The sequence below is a fragment of the Apium graveolens genome, chromosome 6 (genome assembly GCF_009905375.1).
Source record: "Apium graveolens cultivar Ventura chromosome 6, ASM990537v1, whole genome shotgun sequence".
Classification (NCBI taxonomy): domain Eukaryota; kingdom Viridiplantae; phylum Streptophyta; class Magnoliopsida; order Apiales; family Apiaceae; genus Apium; species Apium graveolens.
Genome location: NC_133652.1, coordinates 285,025,415 through 285,049,114, shown reverse-complemented (window position 1 = coordinate 285,049,114; position 23,700 = coordinate 285,025,415). Strand labels below are relative to the sequence as shown.

At 35.4% G+C, this 23,700-nt stretch overlaps 3 protein-coding genes across 3 annotated transcripts; all 3 read right to left on the bottom strand.

Annotated features, from left to right (window-relative positions):
• Positions 1-282: 282 nt before the first annotated feature.
• LOC141666142 (uncharacterized) lies at positions 283-1,284 on the bottom strand. The gene is made up of 2 exons (XM_074472136.1): positions 976-1,284; positions 283-798 (listed from the first exon to the last, which is right to left on the bottom strand). Exons 1-2 carry the CDS (start codon positions 1,282-1,284, stop codon positions 283-285), a joined length of 825 nt encoding a protein of 274 aa, XP_074328237.1.
• Positions 1,285-4,830: 3,546 nt separating this feature from the next.
• LOC141666140 (uncharacterized) lies at positions 4,831-5,748 on the bottom strand. The gene has a single exon (XM_074472135.1). The coding sequence runs from the start codon at positions 5,746-5,748 to the stop codon at positions 4,831-4,833; it is 918 nt and encodes a 305-aa protein (XP_074328236.1).
• Positions 5,749-21,768: 16,020 nt separating this feature from the next.
• LOC141666139 (uncharacterized) lies at positions 21,769-23,349 on the bottom strand. The gene is made up of 4 exons (XM_074472134.1): positions 23,158-23,349; positions 22,879-23,115; positions 22,471-22,815; positions 21,769-22,119 (listed from the first exon to the last, which is right to left on the bottom strand). The coding sequence occupies exons 1-4, from the start codon at positions 23,347-23,349 to the stop codon at positions 21,769-21,771; spliced, it is 1,125 nt and encodes a 374-aa protein (XP_074328235.1).
• Positions 23,350-23,700: the final 351 nt, after the last annotated feature.

Genomic DNA, 23,700 nt, shown 5'->3' with positions numbered 1-23,700 from the left:
TTTCAATTACTTTTTGAACATAAGTTACAAACTCAATAATAAAAATGATGCATGACATTTATTTACCAATTTTTTTTTACATTTTTGACATGCATTCATATTTTTTTATACCTTTTTTTTATGTGATGTAGTACAAAATTAAATCTTAAAGATTACTACAATGATATTGTGTGACAAAATGCATTTTATTCATTTGATTTTTATTATTCGAAATCGAACAATAAAATTAAGCAAGTTTATTATGATATTTATGACCCATCATGTGGTTGCTAGCTCCATTATCTAGATACCATACGTTAGATTCACCTCGTTTTTTTCAGCGTCTGACACCAACTTTGGTGTCACACCTTCTTCATTTAACAACAAATTCTTCCGTCTACACTCCACCATTAACAATGGCGGCTCGTCATATGGTATTTGTGACATATTTACTTCCAGTCGTTGATCCTTCTCGCATCTTGGTTTCCTGCACACCGCTGCGTAGTGGCCATAAATAAGACAATTGAAACATCTAACCTTGCTTCTGTCTTGAAAGCCTCGATTCTCTTCTCTCACTCGAGTTTCATTTCCACTATTTTTCCCTCTCGAGTTTGATCTCTTCAACCATTCCTCTCTTGTAAAGAGTAGTTGTCCCTCAATTTTTTCTTTTTTCAGCCATTCTTCCTCGATAAGCAATAGTTGTCCCCCACTGGGTTCACTCTGGCCTTTTAGCCGTTCTTCATGAGCCTTCAATGACCCAACTGCTTCCTCAACCGACATACTCTCCAAGTCACTGAATTGCTCGATTGTTGATGCTATCTACAAGAATTTTGAAGGAACAACTCTAAGCTATTTTTTAACCATGTAGCTTTCTTCAACTACCTCTCCCAAAGCTCGTATATTTGCCACCAGGCCAGTAAGTTTCATACAAAAGTCGTCAAGATGTTCTGTTTACTTCATTTTTAGCCATTCAAAATAAGCTTCCAGAGTCTGCACCGTGGCCTTCTTTACACGGTCAGCTCCAAGACACAGTGTTTTGATGGCATCCCAAGCTTCCTTGGTCGTGGTTTTTTCTGCCAGAGACAAGACCATATCTTCAGGAATCGCTTGATAAATAGCTGCCAATACAAACTTATCCGTTATTTCTACCACCTTTGTTTTTGGGTCCTTGGGTTCTACCGCATCCCACACAGCGTGAGCCTCCATAAAGACCTTCATCTTGATAGCCCACGCTGTGTAATTGCTTCGTGCCAGCATTGGATTGTTCAAACCAACTCCTCCCTCCTTTATTTTGCCTATCTCCATCGTTATTCCCTTGTGCATATATTTGGGCATCCGCTGTGAGCTTCAAGCTCTGATACCAAAATGAAGAACACACCTCTGTATATAAACCAGTGTATATATTAAACGGTAGAAAAAAACAAGTATACGTGAAGTTGATACTTTTATTAATGCTGATAACTATTACATAAATACTGGAATAACAAGAGAAGTAAGTGATAGCTAAAAACCAGGAACTTAAACAAACTAACATTTCCTACAAAAACTCCAATACACAGACTTATTCCACGACTCCTACAAGCTCTCCTCAATGTTGCAGACTAAGTCCCAGATGACTCAAAACAACCAGGTGGCCCTTGCAGAAAATAAACAAAACAAATAAAAATTAAGTTTAGATTAAAACCAATAAATCTGACCTATAGTTGAACTTTATTTCCATGCTCTCGACTTTATGATTAAGTCAATTTCATCTTTTTCAACTCTGCTGCCCTTATATATTACCTAATTTCTTACCTGCAAATTATCAAGAACATAGACAATAAGCAAATCTCTCCTCATTATGACCTAATTATTTTGTAGAAAAATTGCATAACCGATATAATGCATTTTTTGGGAATTTGGCCTTGCGTAATTTCACACCATTAGAGTAGAATATTGAAACTTTTTTTCTATTTAAAAGTTCTAGAAAATATGATCAATCTATTCACAACCCTTTGAAAACCAATTAAAACTCTTGTCGGTAGGTAATCCTTTATTTTTTAGCAATCCTAGTGTTGGAAGGAAGGTATGCATTGAATTTCAAACCAATAATCTTAGCTTAGGAGGTGATTTTTGTTGCCATAATAGATGTCACAAATGTGTGCAATAAATTTGTCCACTAGGTTGTAACAAGAAGTTGTGTAAACATTTTTTATCACTTTTGAGATGAGTGTGTCGTTGTTGTGACATAGAGAAGTCAAAAATATAATTATTTCTAGCTCAGTTCCATATTCTTTTTCGATCCTATAAATTAAGAATTATCATTTTTGAACATTTTTCTAAACCGATTTGTGTTTTCCATTAATGAGTTGTAAAATCCAGAGAACCTTTGGGTAAGTAATTGACTTTAAAACCAAATATCATGCCAAATTGAATAAACTGGCCATCCAATAACCTTCAATAAAAATCTAGGATTTAAAGATTTTTATATTTTTCCCCTATGACAATTCGGTGATATTTATCCACACTTGTCCACCAAGATATTGACAATTTGATCTTATACTCCAGCGCGTTATTTCGAAAATTAACCCCATATTATTTAGAAAATCAACCCCATATTATTTACAGCATAAATTTCCTTTGTGTTCTGTCCTTCCATGAAAGAACAATTTTTTGTGCTTACATGCTTCATAATTGCAGTCCTCCCTTTTCTCTTCGATCACAAATTTTTTCCAAGTGTCTTATGTGTATTTTCCTTGTCTTTACTCGCACATCTCCCAGATAGAAGTCTCTTTTAAATTTTTTACACATGTATTATATTTTTTGGGGTTAAATAAAATATGTAGTTTTCTAATATTTCCTCCCACCTCTCCCCCGATAGAAGTCTCATTGGCATGTGGTATATAAAGTTTGTGTAGTTAAAATGAGAAACATGGGGAATATCAGGTCTACTTTCTTAATCCCCGTTGTATAATGACTTTTTCGGTAAGGACCAGCATTGAGTTGAAATGAGAGGCTTGGCTATGATTATATCAGATGAATCCATCATTTCTATTTTGGGCCTTACCCATTCATGGTAGAGTCAACAGTATCAAAAGCTTTTTCGAAGTCCAATTTAGTAACATTACTCTAGATTGCCCTACTTAAATATTGTGAAGCACCTCATTTGTGATGTGGTTTATTTGTGATATGCCTAACTTTCACAAACATTGTTGGCTTAGTTGCTACGAGTTTGGGCAACACAAATTTCAACCTGTTGGCCAATAGTTTGAGTATTGTTCAAACTATTACTTGGTAGGTTTAGGTAGTAGGTCAGTATGCAGATCTTATGGTTTTGTATCATTCCTCATTTCGTGCTGAGGAATTTCACTAGTACTACATCTCGCCAATGTTAAAGTACTTTGTGCCGGATTGTTAGATATCAGGATTTGTGACTTATGAGTAATCAACTTATGAGTCCCAATTTTTCCTCCTTTATTCAGAATAACAGTTTTCCAATAACCTGGTAGGTCTAAGAATTGTAACTTGTTTTCTTTAACAATATATACCTCTTCAGCCTGTTATTTCTAACACTGTGATGAATAAAAAATAAAGCTACAAAAATGTTCTGAGAGAGAGATTTAGCATTACTAATTTCTGTATTACTTTTCTTATTACTCACAAATGAATACAAAGTACAATATAAAGAAACTACTACTACCTAAAAACAAAGTTCAATCCTGCAGGTGTTTGATTCCCAATAATTCTCTCATCCTCTAAAACCTCATTGCTGGCAAGGCTTTGGTCATTATGTCTGCACGTTGTTCTCCTGAAATAATGAATTTAATTTGAATCTCTCTGCGCTCCACACAACCTCGAATGAAATTGAACTGTATGTCAATGTGTTTACTTCTCCCGTGAAACACCGGATTTTTAGTTAAGTTAATAGAAGACTTATTGTCCAAATAAATCACTACTGGATCAAGTTTTCTTCCTATAATTTGACTGAGCAACTTGCTGAGCCACACTCCTTGACAGGCAGCCACGTTAGCGGCCATGAATTTGGCTTCACATGAACTCAAAGCTACGCACCTCTGCTTTTGTAATACCCAGGTGATCAGTCTGTCGTTTAGATAAAAAACCATTCCACCAGTGCTCTTACGATCTTCTATACTTCCCGCCATACCTTGAGAGCAAGTAATTTCCAGTTCCCCGTTCATAAACCAACCCATAATTAACAGTCCCTTTGACGTACCTTAAAATCTGCTTGACAGCATTCATATGCAAATTTGTTGGACGTTCCATATACCTGCTTACAACACCTACACTGTAAGCAATGTCAGGTCTGGTATGAACCAGATACCTGAGACCACCAATCAAGCTCCTGAAAATGGTCGAGTTCACTTCCTTTCCTCCCTCATCTTTGCATATCTGGATATTTGACTCTATGGGATATTTAAGCGCATCACAATCAATGAGTCCTGCCTTCCCAAGCAGCTTCTTTGTATAGGCTATTTGTTTTAGTTCTGTAAATCCATTTTGCTGGCTAACCTCAATACCCAAATAGTACGCCAACCTTCCCAGATCAATCATCTCGAGTTTATCCTTAATTTATTGTTTGAATGTGTTTATAACATTAACACTGGTACCAGTAATCAACAAATCATCGATATAGACACTCATAATCAACACTTCACTTCCTTCATATTTTGTATAAACTGCATACTCATAAGGACATTTGACAAATCCCAATTTTTCAAGAAATTTACTTAATTTAGCATACCACGCTCGTGGTGCTTGTGTTAATCCGTAGAGAGCTTTGACGAGCTGATAAACCATGTGCTCCTTCCCTTTCTTGATAAATCCATCCGGCTGCGTTACAAAAACAATCTCCTATAATTCTCCATTAAGAAATGCGGACTTCACGTCCATATGATGCACCTCCCACTGGTTTTTAGCAGCCAAAGCAAGCAGCAATTTCACTGTCTCTAACCGAGCAATCGGATCATATACCTCCTCGAAATCAACCCCTTGCTTTTGCACGTAACCCTTTGGTACAAGTCTCGCTTTATACTTGACAACATTTCCATCAGCATCCCTTTTTAATTTATAATCCCATTTCACACCAATCGCTTTGTGACCAGGTAGTAGCTCTACTAACTTCCAGGTCCTGTTCCTTTCAATGGCATCAATTTCAACCTCCATTGCCTTTCTCCATGCTTGATCCACTACTGCTTGATCAAAGCTGTTTGGCTCCTCTACACCCAGTAACATAAGCTCCTCCTCATCCAATTCAATTATCTCCGTATTATCATAAATATCACTCAACATTTTGAATTTTCTAGGCTGTTCACTGCTCCCAAATTGTGTAGTCTCACTACTGTCTCCATCTAACAAAGATTCATTACGTAAATTTGAGCTAACCTTATTACTCTCAGCTGTACAATCATTTCCTCCTGTTGACGGTGTATCATCATAAAAAGTTAAACTTACTTGGTCACTAGCATCTGTGAAATCATTTTCCCCATCTGATTTATTCTGTTCTTCATAGGACTGATTTTTAGTAGGTTGATATGCACGTACTTCCGGTACAATGAAACTACCTTGAGGTGTAGTCACTGCCATCTCTTTATCTTCATTCTCCCAGTCCCGCGTCTTTTTTTCTTCTATGACAACATCCCTAGTCACCCAGATCTTCTTTGCTTTTGGATCATAGAAGCAACATGCTTTTATGCCTGGTTCACGTCCCAAGTACACCACCCTCTTGCTACGATCCTCTAACTTTCTCACATTAACACTCAGGATTTTCATATGTGCCAGGCTTCCAAAAATTCATAAGTGACTCAAGTCAGGCTTGTTCTCGGTCCAAACATCGTACGACGTCTTTCCTGACAAAACATACGTAAGAAGCCTGTTTACTATATAAACTGCGTGACGAACTGATTCTCCTTACATAATTCCAGGAATTTTCTTTTTTTCAGCAAACTTCGAGCCATAGCCATAATAGTTCTGTTCCTTCACTCAATGACTCCGTTTTGTTGAGGAGAATACAGAGTTGTGGAGTGTTTGACAATACCATTATCTTCACAATATGATTTGAATTGGTTTGAAATGAACTCCCCTCCTTGATCTATCCTAAGTACTTTTATTTTCTTGTCAGTTTCTCTTTCAACTTGTACTTTGAATTTCTGAAAAGCTCCTAATGCTTCGTCTTTGCTGGTAATCATATAAATCCACATAACTCGGCTAAAGTCATCTACCAATAATAGAAAATATTTATTACCTGCCATTGTTGTTAGAGATTTTGGTCCACACAAGTCCCCATGTATCAGTTCGAGCATATGTTTGGCATGAAAGCTTTCCTTTCCCGGAAATGGTTTGCGAGTCTATTTTGACATTAAGCATCTGGTGCATAAGTCAATTGGTGCGGTAAACTTTGGCAGCCCATAAGCCATCTCACTCTTTGATATCAACATCATTGACTGAAAATTTACATGCCCGAGTCTCGAATACCACAACCAAGTGTCTTGTTCTTGTTTTGATAATAAACAATGAGGCTTACTAGTTTCAAGTAATATCTTGTACAACCTATTGACTGATCTTTGAACCTTCATAATCATCCTCCCCACACCGTCATATACCCACAGATGACTCACATTCATCACCACTTTATTCCCATTTTCTAACAATTTCCCAAGGCTTATAATATTGCTACAGAGTGTAGGGATGTAATATACCTTATTGAAAATAATCTCCTCGCCGTTTTTGCACTTGAACATCACCGAGCCTTTGTCTTTGATCTCCACAGTGGTCCCATCCCCAAACTTTACTAAACCAGTTACTCTTTCATCCAGTATTGAATTTTGTGCGTTGACCTATCATATGGTTGCTGGCACCATTTTTTAGAAACCATATGTTTGAATCAATTTATTTCTATGCTTTCTTCAACCTAGGATTAAATAAGTCTTCATTCAATAACAATTTGATGTCCTTATCGACGGTACATTCAACCAAAAGGAGTGCAGGTTCTTCATCTGTCACTTGTGCCAAGTTGGCTTCATGCTTCATTTCTTTATCTCGCTTAGATTTTATGCACTCACTAGCATAATGTCCTAAGACATTATAGTTAAAGCAACATACTTGACTTCGATCACAACTGCTATGACCACCCTGGTTCCTAAAGTTGCTGCGATATTTAGAGTTTGGTGACACTTATGTTCCCCCTATCTTAGAACGCTTCAACCACTCTTCCTTTGTGAGTAAAAGTTGTCCTTCAGTTCCTTCTCTCCTCATTCACTCTTCCTCAGTCAAGAGGAGCTGTCCTCCAGTGTTCTGAGATTGTTTACCCTTCAATATTTCTTCGCGGGCCTTTAAAGATCCAACCACCTCTTCGACTGTCATCTTTTCAAGGTCTTCGAACTGTCATAAGGCCAACGCAATATGCAGGTAATTGTTAGGCACCGAACGAATAAGTTTCTTTACTACATATGACTCATCAATGCTTTTTCCTAACGTCTTGATGTTTGTGACCAATCCATTCAATTTCATTGGGAAATCATCGATTATGTCAGTCTCCTTCATATTTAAATTCTCAAACTCCGTCTTGAGTGTTTAGATTTTAGCCTTCTTGAATCTGTCAGCTCCTAAACAGATCATTCCCAATGCCTCCCATGCTTCATTAGCAGAGTTTTTTATCAACCAACGAGAGTAAAATGTCTTCTGGGACTGCTTGAAAAATCACAGCCAACGCCACCCTGTCTATCTTGTCATCCACACCAGCCTCTAGATCAGTGGTTTTTTAGCTTCCCAAATCGCGTGAGCTTGCATTATTACCCTCATTTTCACCGACCATACAGTATAATTGCTTCTCTTCAACATCGGGTAACTCAGGCCTACTGTACTGTCCTTGATCTTGTGCGTCTCCATTGTATCTGTTTCGGCATATACTTTGGCATCCACTAAACCTAGGAGCTCTGATACCAAAATGTTATTTCTAACACTGGGATGAATAAAAAACAAAGCTACAAAAATGTTTCGAGAGAGAGATTTAGCAATACTAATGTCTATATTACTTTTCTTATTACTCACAAATAAATACAAAGTACAATATGAAGAAACTACTGCTACTTAAAAACAAAGATGAGACCCCTACTATGAAGCCACTAACTAAACAACTATCTCCTACAATTTCTCAACAACTAAGACCAATTCCTGTGCTAATGTGCTGCATATCACATTAACAATTATTACAAGATAAAACCATATAAGTTTAGAATATAATTCTAACACAGCCCACCATTAAGTATTATATTTTTTGAATAATATAATTGAGAAAAATGTAACTTGCTTTAAATGTTTAGAAAGTTGAGAACCTTAATTTGTTATGTTTATGCAGACACCGTTCAAAAAGATGGGAAGCTCGAATCTATAACGGAAAGAAATATAGTTACTTGAGAAGCTACGGTAAGAACAATGTATATAATTTCTTATTTGTTAAAAATATTCAATTTACTAGATCATTAATTTTTTGTTAGTAATGGTCATTATAAATGGTATAAGAACCATACCTTTTTAAATTATTATTTTGAGTAGTTTCAAGATTAGACTCGGTAAAATAACCAAAATGAATCAATTATTATCTCAATAACTTTGTACATAATATTTTGTAATCATATATATTATTGTACTAGTAGATCATGCATTAATCTTGGTATAACAATCTCTTCGTATGAATAGGCTTACTATAATGCAGGACTTGTTATTTTCTTCGTGTAAAGGTTAGTTTCTTGTAAAAAAATCTATTAAAGTTGAATTTTTATTCAAGTGGTTAAAATGTGTTTGTGTAGCATTTCAATCAAAATTTTATTAGAATATTTTATAGTGTTTACAAATTTGTGTAACAATTTGACAATAATTATTTTTGATTCATAATATGAAGATTCCCCAGAAAAAGCCGCTATAGCATATGATGAAGCTGTTATTAAGAAGAAAGGGCCCAACGCTGTAACTAATCTGATCCATGCTTTTCAATGGGAAGCACCGCATCTACATCATTTCCTTCTTTCAGCATCTCTTGAATGCAATTATACAAGTGGAAGTTAGAAAATATTTGTTAAATGTAAAACAAGACCATCTTTACAGGAAAAAAGGCTAGCCTTACTATTTACCACTAGAAATATTTATAATTCACATTTGGATTGCGTCTGTATTATATTTGTACATGTGACCTTCTTTGCACTTGCGACTTTTGAAATAGACTTTAGCATCACCAGGTGTTTCAAGATTGGGGTCTTTGCTTTTCTAGCATATATGAGAACATGTAAACAAATAAAAAGCTATGTCACACCACTTTCACTAAAGTATACATTATCAAAATTGAATATTTATTTCTCATAATTAAAATAATATCGTACTAGTTTGGATCTAACTTAAGCAAGACGTTTAAGATTAGGAGTGTGTGGGTCAGCAAATGATTTATGGCGCGCTGTATTTTTTCGTTTGCAAGTGATTATCATTAAAAAATTAATTTCTCGATTTAAATTGTACTTAAAGGTACCAAATATATTATGTAATGATCAAGTGGAATTTCATCACACCTATTTTTGATCCTTTGCTCATTAGTTCCATATATTATGTAATGATCCTTCATCGCAGGGGACTTGTGCACTCTTAAACAAGTATTAAGTGTCACCTTAATCCACTTATAGTTATGTTTAGCAATATCATACCTTCCCAATAATGTGTCAAACATAAAATGCATTATTTTACAACAAATATATAAATAAGAAAGGAAATAGTTTTGGTAGTTAAGGTTACCAGAGAATAATGTAACAATTTATTTTTTTAATCTTCATGAACCATATGCCATTTAACATGAGTAAGCGACACATGATCCTTAACTAGCATCCTCAAAAATTTACTAAGCTCTCGCATAGGCTTATTATCTCCAATTGGTTGGCCCCCTTTATTTAATTTATGACCACCTTTTCATTAGAATTCCTACTTTTAACTATAAACATTTTTGACCATCTTCTAATTTTTTTTGGAGTGGTCTAAGTATAAACAAGATATATAAATTTCAATATACTACTAAAAATATTATTGATATTTATCGTACAAATGGGAATTGAGGTTTACATATATATAAACCTTGTTCAAATTCTTCTTCAGGTACATTTGGAAAACTAGACTTACCAACATCCTCTATCCTTCGATCTCCTTCAAGATTTTGAGCCTTATGTTCCTGCAACGCCACATAAGCACCAGTTGAACCACTATCAAGATTTCCTGACTATTTTAACAACTTACTACATGTACATGTCGGATTTAAAAGTTTTTATGAAATAAACTCTTCACTCCCTTATTTTCATCAGCTTGTTTGCACAAATGTAAGATTTACTTGCTTTCTTCCACATATTATTCTTCTTGCAATGGTTGTGCAGATAATTGCATCTGCATCAATTTCTATCATGTGATTGACCTAAAACCAGTTTAATTATACATTATATATAAGTTTATTTTACAAGGCAATCTATTACAGTATTACTACCTCAACAAGACTGTCATTTTCCTCATACTTTTCCAATTAGTGTTTCCTTTCTATAGATTCAACTTCCTTCTCGCCGTACTATTTTTACTAATAGTTAGTTCTTCGTGTTTTATAATCCTCGCAACTGGTTTCTTATATTGTCACGGTGGTAAAATCCTCCTTTGTAGCTAAGGTGACTTTTGATTCAACTTCAACTTCTTTTATTGCTTCTGTAAGAGCTGGTGTGCAGTAATAAATTTTTTCTTCATTTGTTCTTCTTTAATTGATCTTGTATAAAAAGATGGCATAGTATAATTAGAAAAGAGACTTCACAACTATAAAAATGACACGGACATTTCTCATATAAAATCTTAATACCTTTCATTATGTTATTCCTCAGTCGTACAATGCCGCGAGGTTGCATTTAAACTGAGCGCTTAACATCTTTGTGGATTATGCTTCCAGTAGGGAAAATGAAAAAAATGACTTATTCTTATAAGGGATGTTACTTTCGCTTTCTCTTTTTTCTTTCTAATTTCTCTCAATTGATTTTCAAACCCAACCCACAATTATTATATGTCCCCGTTAATGGTTCTGTACTTTTCCTTATTTCCAAATTCCATTTAAATATATTCTTATCTAACCTCCATTTGTGTGAATGATCAAGAAACCTCCTCTGATTCGTACAACACACTTTTCAGCCATGTTATAAATATAGTGAACAGGTTTCGTAATAACACATCGGACACGCTAGTTCACACATTGGCTCCAATCAGACATCATAGCATATCTTGGGAAATCGCTAATGGTCTAGAACATCCCTTCATGTAAATTAAAATAATGATCAATAATGACATCATAGGTTTGGGCGCAAATATTTCACAACTCTATCAACTATGCAATAAATGGTTGTATATATACATCGATACTGTTTAAAGTAGAATTTTGACCCGATATTTAGTGTAGAGAGAATCAAATTCTCTTCTTTCATATAAATTAAAGGCGGGAGTTTGGAATTTACTTGAAAAATTGGTCTTGTACTATGACTTAAATTCATTGTACGGAACAGACTAAATCCATCACCATCTACACTCAGCCTTATATTTCAAATTTATATTATAATAATTTTGGCTTTATATGTACCATCTTCGAATTTATAAGGACCTAGGTTATTAGAAATGGAACAAGATAATTTTTTAAAGTGGATGGGACTTTGAAAATACAACAAAGAATATAAAACGGGGATACAATCTTTTGTGGAAAAGACGATTCAATTTTTTCCTAGGTTGGGTTTCAGAAGGTAAAGTATGAAGTAGTACTGATTTTGAGGACTGAAGCGTGGACTCGTTTCAGGGATAACATGCATCAGATGTTGGATTGTACAAAAACAACCAAATGATGGCCATTAGCTTTGACCCAAAATCAATATTGCATATTTATTTTCAAAAATTTTAATTTGTATCCCTTTTTTTGAAGTCTTATACAAATAACATCCGTTTTGCCTAATTTTGTTTACTGAGCATAGGAAAAATAAGAATTTCAGCTTGAAAATTTAATTAACATATATTTTATAATTTTGAATTTTCGAGTCATACGAGTAATTTCAAATAAATTTTTTATTATATGGTGTTAATTTCAAATTTTAATTTATAAAATAAATTTTTAAATATTAATTTTGATTGTATATTAAATTTTATTATTAAATTCATTGCATCATTTTTTTAATTATATGACTTTTTTAGTATATTTAAGAAGGATAATTCAATATTCTAATTTTTTTTTTGGTTTTTTCGAATTATAACTACAAAAATTATTTATATTTTATATTAATATTCTTGTTTTACCCCTCTTTATTTGAGTTCTAAATGTTAAAGAGGTGCAATTTGCATACTAATTGAATATTAGGGGGTATCAAACTGTAATTTCTGAAAATAGGTATCTAGCATTGATTTTGAGCGAATATTAAGGGATGAAAAATGTATTTCTCTTATAATCAAAGACTTGGGACTTGATATAAAAGAATACATGCATGGACTTGATATAAATGGCTAACGTTGGTTTTCTACCCAACCATGCTTCATATGGTGTCACCTTTGTTAATGCATGCGTGGGTACACTACTAGAAAATCGGCATTAGACATCGCACATTAGACATCAGTCAGAAAAGTCACTCATGTTAAAAGCCTTTTTTACATCACATAAAAAAAGTGATGTCTTTTTGGTATGTTTACATCAGCTTTTGACTAAAGTGATGTCTAACTTGTTCTTTTAAAAACTACGTCACATCAGTTAACATATAAACCGATGTCCAATTTCTTTTTAACATCAGTTGACATAATAACCGATGTCTAAGCTCAATTTTAAAAAAATAGAGCCCGCTGCTTCTCCCTTTTGCTCCCCGCCCTTAGCCAAATTTTTCCCCCCATAGTATATTTCCCTATCCCGCCTATTCACTCATTCACTTTAATAACATTATAACATAAAATTAAAAATAAATCAAAATCAAAACAAAAACAAAAAATTACAATTTTCACAAAAACAAAAACTCATTCACTCATCCCCCCTTTCTCTCTCGACTGCTAAACCTAGAACTCTCAAATGTATGTTTACTGTCTTTCCCCCTTTCTGATTAGACCTTGAATCTCCAATTAAACCTCTCAATTTCTTCAACTTTCTAAACCTAGAACTCATTTGTTTCAATTTTTGTGACAGATTCGAAGATTAAGGAGTTAAGTGTGTTCATTGAAGTTTAAGGTGAGGAGTAGAGTTTCTTGGAGCTAAATCTTGTAGCTAAGGGTTTATTAAAGCTTAAATCTCAGAGCTAATTAAGTTGGATTTTGGTCTTGGAGTGTGTTGCTGTATTTTTTGGGATTTTGGAGCTTGCTTTGTTAGGTATATTCTTCTTTATATATCTATTTATATATGTTTGGGCTGCATGTATATATTTGTGTAGTTGTATGTATGCATGTGAAATTGAAATGTGTAGTTGTTGCATGTGTAGTTGTATGTGTAGTTAAAATACGGATTTACATGTAATAACAAGTGCTTGTATATATTTGTGTTTGTGTTGTTTGTAAATATATTTGTGTTTGGGGCTTGTCATTGTAAATAGCATGGTTTATGAGTGAATATAGGAATTTTATATTGATTATACTAGGTAGTAAATGTACTATAGTATATAGTAAATTAATATGTTATTTGACAATCAGGTAGTTTGAGAATAGCATGGACAAATCTTGGATTTTCAAAGATAGGGACACACTTGACTATGAAATCGGGGTTGAAGAGTTTTTGATATTTGCCGAGGAAAATGCTAGTGATCCTAAAAGAATCCTCTGTCCCTGTAAAAGATGTGCTAACTTCAAAAAATTTGCAGTTAAGATTATCAGGGGATATTTATATGAAAATGGTTTTAGTCTGGGGTACCTTGATTAGATTTGGCATACACAAGGGTCTGCAAGTAGGTCATCAGTTAATAGAAATGCTCCGACCCCTGCATCTACACCTGCCCCTGCACCTACGTCTGCCCACGCACCGATACCTTCCCCTGGCCTTGCATTAGAAACAGTCAATGTTTGTGATGCTGCATATAATTCGAGTGAGTACAATAATGAGTCGTATCAGTTTAGGAGATTTGTGGCTGATGCTGAACAACCTTTGTATGAGGGTAGTGAATGTACCAAGTTGGAGTCGATGCTAAAATTGCACAATTGGAAAGCTATGTTCGGAATTAGTGATAGTGCCTTTAACGGTTTGCTGTCTACCGTTGGCTCTCTCCTTCCTAAGGACAATGTGATGCCACGTAATGTATATGAAGCCAAGAAAACTTTATCTGACTTGGGCCTAGAATACATAAAATATCACTCATGTCCAAACAATTGCATACTGTATCGGGGGGTAAATATTGCTGCTTTCGAGTGTCCTAAGTGTCGTTTATCTCGCTGGAAGTTAGGAAAGGATGGTAAAATAAGGATTAATGTTCCTGCTAAAGTAATGTGTTATTTTCCAATTATACCGAGATTCAAACGGATGTTTAAATCTCCTTCTACATCTGAACTAATGACCTAGCACTCAAAGCATCGAATAGAAGACGGAAAGATGCGACATCCAGCCGACTCTCCTTCTTGGAGAAATATCGACTATAGTTGGCCTGCCTTCGGTAGTGATGCACAAAATATTCATTTGGCGTTGTCTGCAGATGGTATAAACCCACATACTAACGGTCTAACAAATAGATACTCTTGTTGGCCAATAGTATTAGTGACTTATAATCTTCCTCCTTGGTTATGTATGAAGAGAAAATTTATGATGCTAACAATTTTAGTTTCCGGTCCACATGAGCCTGGCAATGACGTTGACGTATATTTACAGCCTTTAATCGATGATTTAAAGAAGTTGTGGGAAGAAGGTGAACCAAATGTTTATGATGCATACACCAAGTCATATTTCACTTTAAAAGCAATTTTATTGTGAACAATAAATGACTTTCCTGCATATGGAAATCTGTCCGGATGCGTTAATAAAGGTTATATGTGTTGTCTAATATGCGCTGATGATACAGTTGCCAAGTATTTAAGCCATAGCAAGAAGATGTGTTACCAAGGCCATCGGCGTTACTTGGCTAGGAATCATCCATATAGGAAGCAAAAGGCCGCTTTTAATGGACAACAAGAATTAGGGCAGGCACGTCAACCTCTGTCTGGAGAAGAGGTTTTATTGCAGCAAGATAAAATTAAATTTCAGTTTGGGAAGGAAGTAAGGAAGTCAAAGGTGGTTGATTGTCCATGGAAGAAAAAGTCGGTTTTTTTTGAATTAGAATATTGGAAGTTTCACCATGTCCGTCATTGTTTAGATGTCATGCACGTCAAGAAGAACGTGTGTGATAGCTTGATCGGCACACTACTTAATATGAAATCTAAGTCTAAAGATAGTGAAGCTTCTCGTCTTGACATGATTGACATGGGGGTTAGGGCTGATCTAGCTCCACAAAAAGGAGAAAAAAAACCTACTTACCCCCTTCGATTTTTAATTTGTCCAAGGAAGAAAAAAAGAAAATGTTGTCATCGTTAATGCACATGAAACTTCCTTATGGACACGCGTCGAACATTAAAAACTGTGTTTCCATGGAAGAATTAAAGATGTTTGGGATGAAGTCCCACGACTGCCACATCTTACTCCAACAACTGCTTCCTATTGCAAATCTTGTGGTACTTCCAAAAAAAGCCAGGGTCACCATAATTAGGTTGTGTTTCTTTTTTAATGTTTTGTGCAGCAAAGTTGTAGACGTATCGAAACTAGATAAATTGTAATCAGATGTAATAGTAACTTTGTGTGAGTTGGAAAAAATCTTTCCTGCATCATTTTTTGATATAATGATACATCTCATAGTGCACTTGGTTCGAGAATTACGGTTATGTGGGCCGATATTTTATAGATGGATGTATGCATTTGAGAGGTTTAATAAGGTGTTGAAGAGTTACGTATGCAACCGTTATTACCCCGAAGGCTGGGAGAAGAATCAGTAGAATTCTGCCAAGAGTTTGTCAATCAAGCTTGCACCACTGCTGGTCTTCGTAAAGATGAAGGCAAGTTAAGTGGTCCATTATCTGTTGTGACAATGAAATCAATCGATGAAAAAGAGCGGGATGAAGCTCATTTACATGTTCTTATAAACAACATTGAAGTACAACCATATATTTTGTAAGAATTTATTAATTTTGTGGCTGTTCAATTAATATATAAATTATATATTTACTAGCTAGTTAATGATTATATAATTTCTGTTAGAATGCATAAGGAGTATCTAGAGGGAATCCATCAAGGAAAAAAGAAAAGTGTTTATTGGCTCTTGAGAGAGCACAATCGCCTTTTTGCCGATTGGTTTCTAGACAAAGTTAGTATTTTTATAGTTTCATTTGTGCCTAATTTATTTGCTCTGTAGTAATATGGAATTTAGAAGTATTTTGTTTATAAAAATGTATAGGTTAGTAGTTAAATGGAGGAGAATCCTGGAGGAGTTTCAGAGACAATAAGATGGATAGTCGGAAAACCATCATTTTCAGTTTTGACTTATGAAGCTTATCTAGTAGACAGGGTCCGATACTTTACAAAAGAGCGAGACGGTGTGAGGGTTGTTCAAAACAGCGGAGTGTCTTTAGTTGCTAAAACTGTCCAAGTGTCTAGCGCTAAAGATTTGAACCCTGTAGAAAGTGACTTGACATTTTACGGTGTTATCTTAGAAATATGGGAGCTAGATTATCATGCATTCAAAGCCCCGTTATTTTTATGTAATTGGGCAGATAATGACAAGGGAATTAAGGTGGATGATCTTGGGTTCACACTTGTCGATCTAAGTCGACAAGGCCACAAGAGAGATAAACATGTGTCTATGGATCAAGTAAAGCAAGTTTATTATATTGAAGATCCGGTGGATGCCAAGTGGTCCGTTGTATTAACCTCTACAACTCGAGACTACCAAGATGTGTATAACGACGATGATTTAGTAGAGACAACCATGGAAAATCCCCCATTCTGCTGCCAAATTCCTATATGTGATGTCGGTGAAGATGTTGAAAAAAATATTAGAGAAAATATTAAGGGCACTTGGGTTAAGAAGTGACAATATTATTTACAGTCATGTATCTCCTTTTTTGTAACTCTTTAGCATTGTTTATGCCTAATGATATTATTTGAATTTTCGTATGTTTATGACTATTTATGAATGTATATAGTCATCGTGTCTGACTGTTTATAACTGTTTATAACTGTTTATGTATGCATACTTCACTAGTTTAGTTATGACTGTTTATAACTATTTATATATGCTTGTGACTAATGAAATATATGTTTCATTTTCAGATTGAAAAAGATAAATGGCAAATAAAAAACAAATATCTAAAGTACAAGACAAGTCAGATGAGGAGGTGGATAAAAGCTTGGAACCGGAAACAGAACCTCAAGATGAAAATGTGGATTCTATGGAAGACACGAAGGCAACAGTCACTACTTTCGAAACTACAAAGAAAAGGTATGGATCTGCCCGAGGGGTTTCCGCTATGCATAAAGTGGTGGTGGGGAAGGCGCAGGGCAAGAAAGCAAAGGTATTGTGCAATGCACATGGAGTTCTAGTCGGGAATGCAAGGCACAGTCTACAGTCCTACACCGGAATGTTGGCTAGGACGATGATTCTGATTGATTATCCTAACTGGTCAAAGGTACCCGATGAACTAAAGGAGAAAATATGGATCGATGTCAAGGTATATAAATAAGAAATTTCTTATGCACTTTGTAAATTTTGCATTTTCTTGTACTCATGTAGAGCATAACATTGGTTTCAGGAGACATTTAAAGTCCTCAAGCAACTTCAGAAGGGGCTGATTAGGTCTGCAGGAGCAAAGTGGAGAAATTTTAAAGCAAATTTAACAAGGGATTATGTTAAGCCGTATCTTGGACAGAAGAAGAAACTACGAAAGCCTCCAGTGAAGTATGCTTTTGTTGGTAAGGAGGCTTGGAAAAATTTTGTTGCTGAAAGGACTACCTCGACATGGAAGGTATACGCGAAAAAGATCGATCGTGTGTTTATATCTGTGTTTTATTTATGTTGTGAACTGATATTTTTATGTATTACAAATATTTTAGGAAAAATAGCATGTTAATATTATTTAAAATGTTTGTTGTAGTCACTTAGTGAAAAACAAATGGAGCGGGTGAGCAATCGAAAATATCCTCACCGCACATCTAGAAAGGGTTATGTTGGATTGTTGGAAGAAGAGGTAATCTCTGTTTAAGCATTGAACTTAAATAGTTGCATTCTACATATATTGTTGTTTTAATATTTTTTGATTTTAATCAGCAAAAGAAAGAACATTGGCTCTCGATGAAGAACCTGATCGGGCACTTATGTGGCACAAGGCTCGTAAGGGAAAACTTGATGATGAGGAGGTTGATCCAGAGCTAGCTAAAATAGGGAAAAGAATTGTGAGTATTTAACAAGCAACATTAATTTTTTTAATGCAATTCAATTCAGTTCTAATTTTAATATTTTGATGAGGAGGTTCATTCAGTTCTGATTTATATGTTGACATTCTCATGACAGGAGAATTTACTGGAGTTGTAAAGTAAGGGGGAATTCATTCCTTCTGGGAGTCAAGATGTGTTAACTATGGCCTTGCAAACTCCCGAATATTCGGGGAGGATTTGAGGAGTTGGAGGCTTTGTTAGCCCATCAATTTTCTTTAATTTACCAAATGGAAAAAGAAGTAGAATAACCAAAGCTGAGATGTTGGTCCGGGATTGTGAGAGGGATGCAGAGTTGGAGAAGGCCAAGCAAGAGATGGCGAAGGAAATGGAGAAGACAAGGCAGGAGTTGGCTGAACTGAAGGGCTTACTCAGTAAAGCAAATATTTCATCTCCTCTGGTTTCGGAAAAAGCAAGTTGTGATGCTCAAATAGTTGATGATCAAATGAATCCTTTTCCACCAGAGAACATGGTAAAATAACAAGCACATTTATTTATTTAGCTCGACATTATTCAAGCATTCATCATAGTTACTCGTTAAATATATATATATGTGTGTAGGCTGGTCCACGAAAATGTGAGTTGGCTGTGGGCACAATAGAAAATAAGGTGGCATTTGGCTTGTTGTTTGACGATGATGACATCAACAAATCTATTCACGGATTGCCAATGCAGCCTGGTTGTGCTCGTGTCTTAGTGGATGGGCCAATCCAAGGACAAGCCAAGATTCCTGTTCCGATAGTCGGTGAGATTGAAACAGTAGAGCAGGCTGTTGGCTCCTACGTCTCATGGCCCCGTGACTTAATCATATTCCTAGATGCCCCTGCTACCGCGGTATATATTTTTACATCTATGTTTTATTGGATCTCGCACTATTATATTAACTCTATATTTGTTTTAATAAATTTGATAATATTTTCAGAAAAGTAAAAGGAAAGGGAAGGATCCTTTAACTGATTTACATAAGGTTCAGTCCTTATTTAAGAATATGGAAATCAATAAAAATGTTCCGAAGCGCTTTCAGTTGTTGTATAAACATGCAACGACATTCATGAAGTCCACTGGAAACTCCATTCAAATCCCGTGCGATGTGGAGGTGTTTGGTGTTGAGAAAAGAATTTTTATTTTGCATGAAAACATAATTGCTTTCCTTGAGTTTAAAATGATTGGTCAAGCAGCAATTTCTACATACATGGCATGAGTAGTATAAATTTTTTAATTATTGTCTTGTCTTCTTGTTGATAATTCTGCATTTATATTCTTGTTTATTTCATAATTTCATTTTATTTGCAATGCAGATACTTGCATTTCATGGTTTGTGAAAATGAAAATTTGGAGCAATTTGGTTTCTTTGATCCCGGAGTCTCGTTTACCTTGAACAACAATTTTGAAAATAATTTGGTTAGTTGATTTAAAGAGGGTAATCCTGATCGTCTCTTATTTATGCCACATAATAGCAAGTAAGTACATAAAAAATGTCTCCAGATTTATTTTAAATCGCTTTATTTATTTATTTATTTATAAGCATGAAATTCAAAATGATAAGATTCTGATATTAATTCTGTTTATTATAAATATTTATAAAAAATAGCTGCCATTGGATATTGGTTGTGATTTGGGCGGGCGAGGTTTTCATACTCAATCCTCTGCCTCGTTTAACTACCTATCCCCAGTTGGAAAAAGCAATATCAAGGTATTTGCATTTAATTTCGAGTGATTATTTTCATTATTGAGATATCAATCAATTTGTGTTATTGATACTGCTAAGATGACAGGGCTGTGATTGCGTTCAATATTCAGGCCGGAAGGGGAAATAAAGCACCGACTATCAGATATGTTACCGTAAGAACTAGGGGCATTAATTTACTTATTAGTCAGAGTTTTTTCGGTTATATAGGGGCATTAATTTACTTATTAATTGGTCTGAGTTTTTTGGATTAAATAGGGATGCCCCAAACAGCCCGGTGGAACTGAATGCGGCTATGTTGTTATGTGGTATATGAAAGAAATTGCCATAGATAATGAAATGACATTTGTCAAAAAGGTATATTTTTTTGCTTAATTCATTCTTGATATAACTGGTGTACATATAATTTGTGGTAGAATTCATTATTACTAATTCCTGTGTGTTACACTTTTCAGTGGTCCAAAAAGAATCGAAAGGTGACTATTGCCAAGGCTGAGCTGGACGAGGTTCGATGTGAGACTCTTAGCCATATTGAGTCCTTCTTATAAAAAGGCCTAATCTGCAGCTCCTTTATGTAGACTGAATTTGTAAGAATTTGTAAGAGCTACTAGTGGTTTTTGTTGATAAATATAGTGGGGGAACTTTAGTAGGTAAATTTCTGTTTGGGATGAACTATGTAAATGATCGATGGTGGATGTCTAGTACTTGGTATTGCAGTTATGTAGTTTAGATTATGAAGTTTGGTTGGTGGTGGATATATGTACATAATTGGTATAATCTATGGAAAATCAATGAATGTATGTTTGTTTTTGCGTTTGTTTTGGTTTGGTTAGTTTTGGAATGGTAAAATGGCAGTTGGTATGTTTTTGGATGACTCTTGTTTGGGTGTTGGGCATTTGATTGAAACAGGGCATTCATGAATAAAAAAAATAAACAAACATCATTCATGAACAAAATAACTGATGTAAAATGTAGTCAAATAAGACATTTCATTCAATAAACTGAAGTCATAAGCAGGCACATATATCAGCTCACAAGAAATGACTAATGTAAAACAATATAATAGATATCACATTTTGAATGAACTGATGTTAAACACACACAAAGACATCATTTCCATTAAAAAAAGAAAGGTATGACATCGCTTCTGATAAAAGACTGATGTAATATGTTAAGTTACACATCAGTTTAACAAGTTTTTCGATGTTAATGTATCATATTGCTTTATATTTGATAAGTTTAAAATGATAAACATGACATATGAATGAATAACTGAAACCATAGTGAAGGTATACATTGAAGAAAAATACATCACATTGTTAAGAAAAATGATGTCTAAACTGTGTATAGACATCGGCTAATAAGTGATGTGTAATGCACCTACCTTTCTCATCGCATGCAAAGACATCGCTTGGATTTTAAATAGACATCGGCTAATAAGCGATGTCTATCGATAAATTTCTAGTAGTGGTAATTGATTTTGAATTTACAACGAATGGCGCACTGCTTCCCCCCAAAATTGTGATGGGAGATTTTTTTCTTTTAATAAACTTCTTGTCATGGCCACTATAGTACGATTTTTTCGCTCGACCACCCCATTTTACTGTGGGGTGTAAGGAGTAGTGAATTGCCTTGAGATACCCATGTTATCACAGTATTCTATGAACTTCTTTGAACAAAATTCTCCACCTCTATCAGTTCGCATCATTTTTACTTTCTTTTCTGAGTCACGTTCAACCAGCAACTTAAACTTCTTGAATGCCCCAAGTGCTTCATCCTTCCTGGAGAGTAAGTAAACCCACATAACTCTGCTGTAATCGTCAACCAATAACACAAAGTATTTGTTACCTGCTTTTGTTGCTGGCGTTATTGACCCACATAAGTCTCTGTGAATCAACTCCAATGGTTGTTTCACACGAAAATTTGCGTGAGAAGGAAAAGATTTTCTTATCTGCTTTGACATCAGGCATCTAGCACAGACTTCCTTTGGTTGGATTAATGAGGGTAGACCGTGCACCATTCCCTTCTCAAATATTTATATCATGGCTTCGTAATTTACATGGCCAAGGCGTGAGTGCCAAAGCCGTGTTGTGTTCTCTATACTTAGCATAAGACACGATGCCTCACTAGACTCCAAAATAATTTTATAAAGTCTATTACATGATTTTTTTACTTTAATAAGAAGTCGTCCTTTCTCATCATAGACCCATATAAAAGCACCATTCAATATGACTTTAATTCCACATTCAGACAGTTGCCCAAGGCTTATAATATTACTACAGAGACTGGGGATATAGTATACCTTGTGGAAGATTCGTTCCTCGCCAATTTTGCATTTGAACAACATCGAGCCTTTGCCTTTTATTTCTACCAGGGAGCCATCTCCGAACTTCACTTGCCTTGTCACCCTTTCATCCAGTTCGTTAAACTTGGAGCGTAACCCTGTCATGTGGTTACTTGCTTCATTGTCTAGGTACCACAAATTACTTTCGACTTTCATGGCCTCATCCTTCTGTAACTTTGGAACCAACCCTTTCTCATTAAGTAACAATATGTCATTGTTAACCTTCTCAAATTCTGTTAGGAGCAACGCTGGTTCGTCATCTTGAATTTGTGCAAGGTTCGCCTTTAGCTTCTTTTCTTTTTCCTTTCATGGTTTACAGCACTCCGCCGCGTAATGCTTATACAACCGATAGTTAAAGCCCCTCACCTTACTCTTGTCATGTTGTCCTTGATAGCTAGATGTACCTCGACTTTTATTTGACCTCTTAAGCCATTCTTCCCTAGAAAACTGAAGACGACCTTCACTGGCTTCTCGTTTCTCCCACTCCTCTTCATTTAACATCAATTGACCCACAGGTTTCTCAATTTGTCCATCCAGTCTTTCTTCGTGTGCCTTTAATGTGCCTACTGCCTCTTCCACATACATTTCTTCTAGTTGTCCAAACTGTTAAATGGTTGAGGTTATCTGCACAAATCTTCAAGAAACAGCTCTCAGCAGTTTCTTCACTATGTAACTCTCCTCCACGGTTTCTCCTAGAGCCCTGATGTTTGTGACCAGTGCACTCAATTTCATTCTAAACTCATCGATTATCTCCGGATCTTTCATGCTCATCATTTCAAACTCTGCCCTAAGTGTTTGAACCTTGGCCCTCTTGACTCGATCTTCCCCATGGGACATTGTCTTTATGGCCTCCCAAGTACTTTAGTTGTCTTCTTCTCAACTATGGACAAGAGCACGTCCTCAGGGATGGCCTGGTAGATGGCTGCTAATGCCACCTTGTCTGCTCTTTCTTTAATGGCGAGCTTTGGGTCCACAGGGTCGATCACCTCCCAAATTTCATGAGCCTACATAAAGACTTTCATCTTTATCGACCATGTCGTGTAATTGCTTTTGCTCAGCATTGGATAACTTAACATCACTAAGCCATCCTTACCTTTGTTTTCCTCCATTATCGTAGTCCTTGGCATGTACTTTGGCATTCACCGAACACCCGCTCTGATACCAAATAAAAGCTAAACAACAGTACAC

Coding starts and splice junctions, on each gene's coding strand:
- LOC141666140 (XM_074472135.1), bottom strand. CDS start 5,748: ATGAAAATCCTGAGTGTTAATGTGAGAAAGTTAGAGGATCGTAGCAAG.
- LOC141666142 (XM_074472136.1), bottom strand. CDS start 1,284: ATGGAGATAGGCAAAATAAAGGAGGGAGGAGTTGGTTTGAACAATCCA. Junction 799..975: donor ACCGTGTAAAGAAGGCCACG/GTGCAGACTCTG, acceptor AAATTCTTGTAG/ATAGCATCAACAATCGAGCA.
- LOC141666139 (XM_074472134.1), bottom strand. CDS start 23,349: ATGTCCCATGGGGAAGATCGAGTCAAGAGGGCCAAGGTTCAAACACTT. Junction 23,116..23,157: donor TGAAGAAACTGCTGAGAGCT/GTTTCTTGAAGA, acceptor ACCATTTAACAG/TTTGGACAACTAGAAGAAAT. Junction 22,816..22,878: donor GACAACATGACAAGAGTAAG/GTGAGGGGCTTT, acceptor AAACCATGAAAG/GAAAAAGAAAAGAAGCTAAA.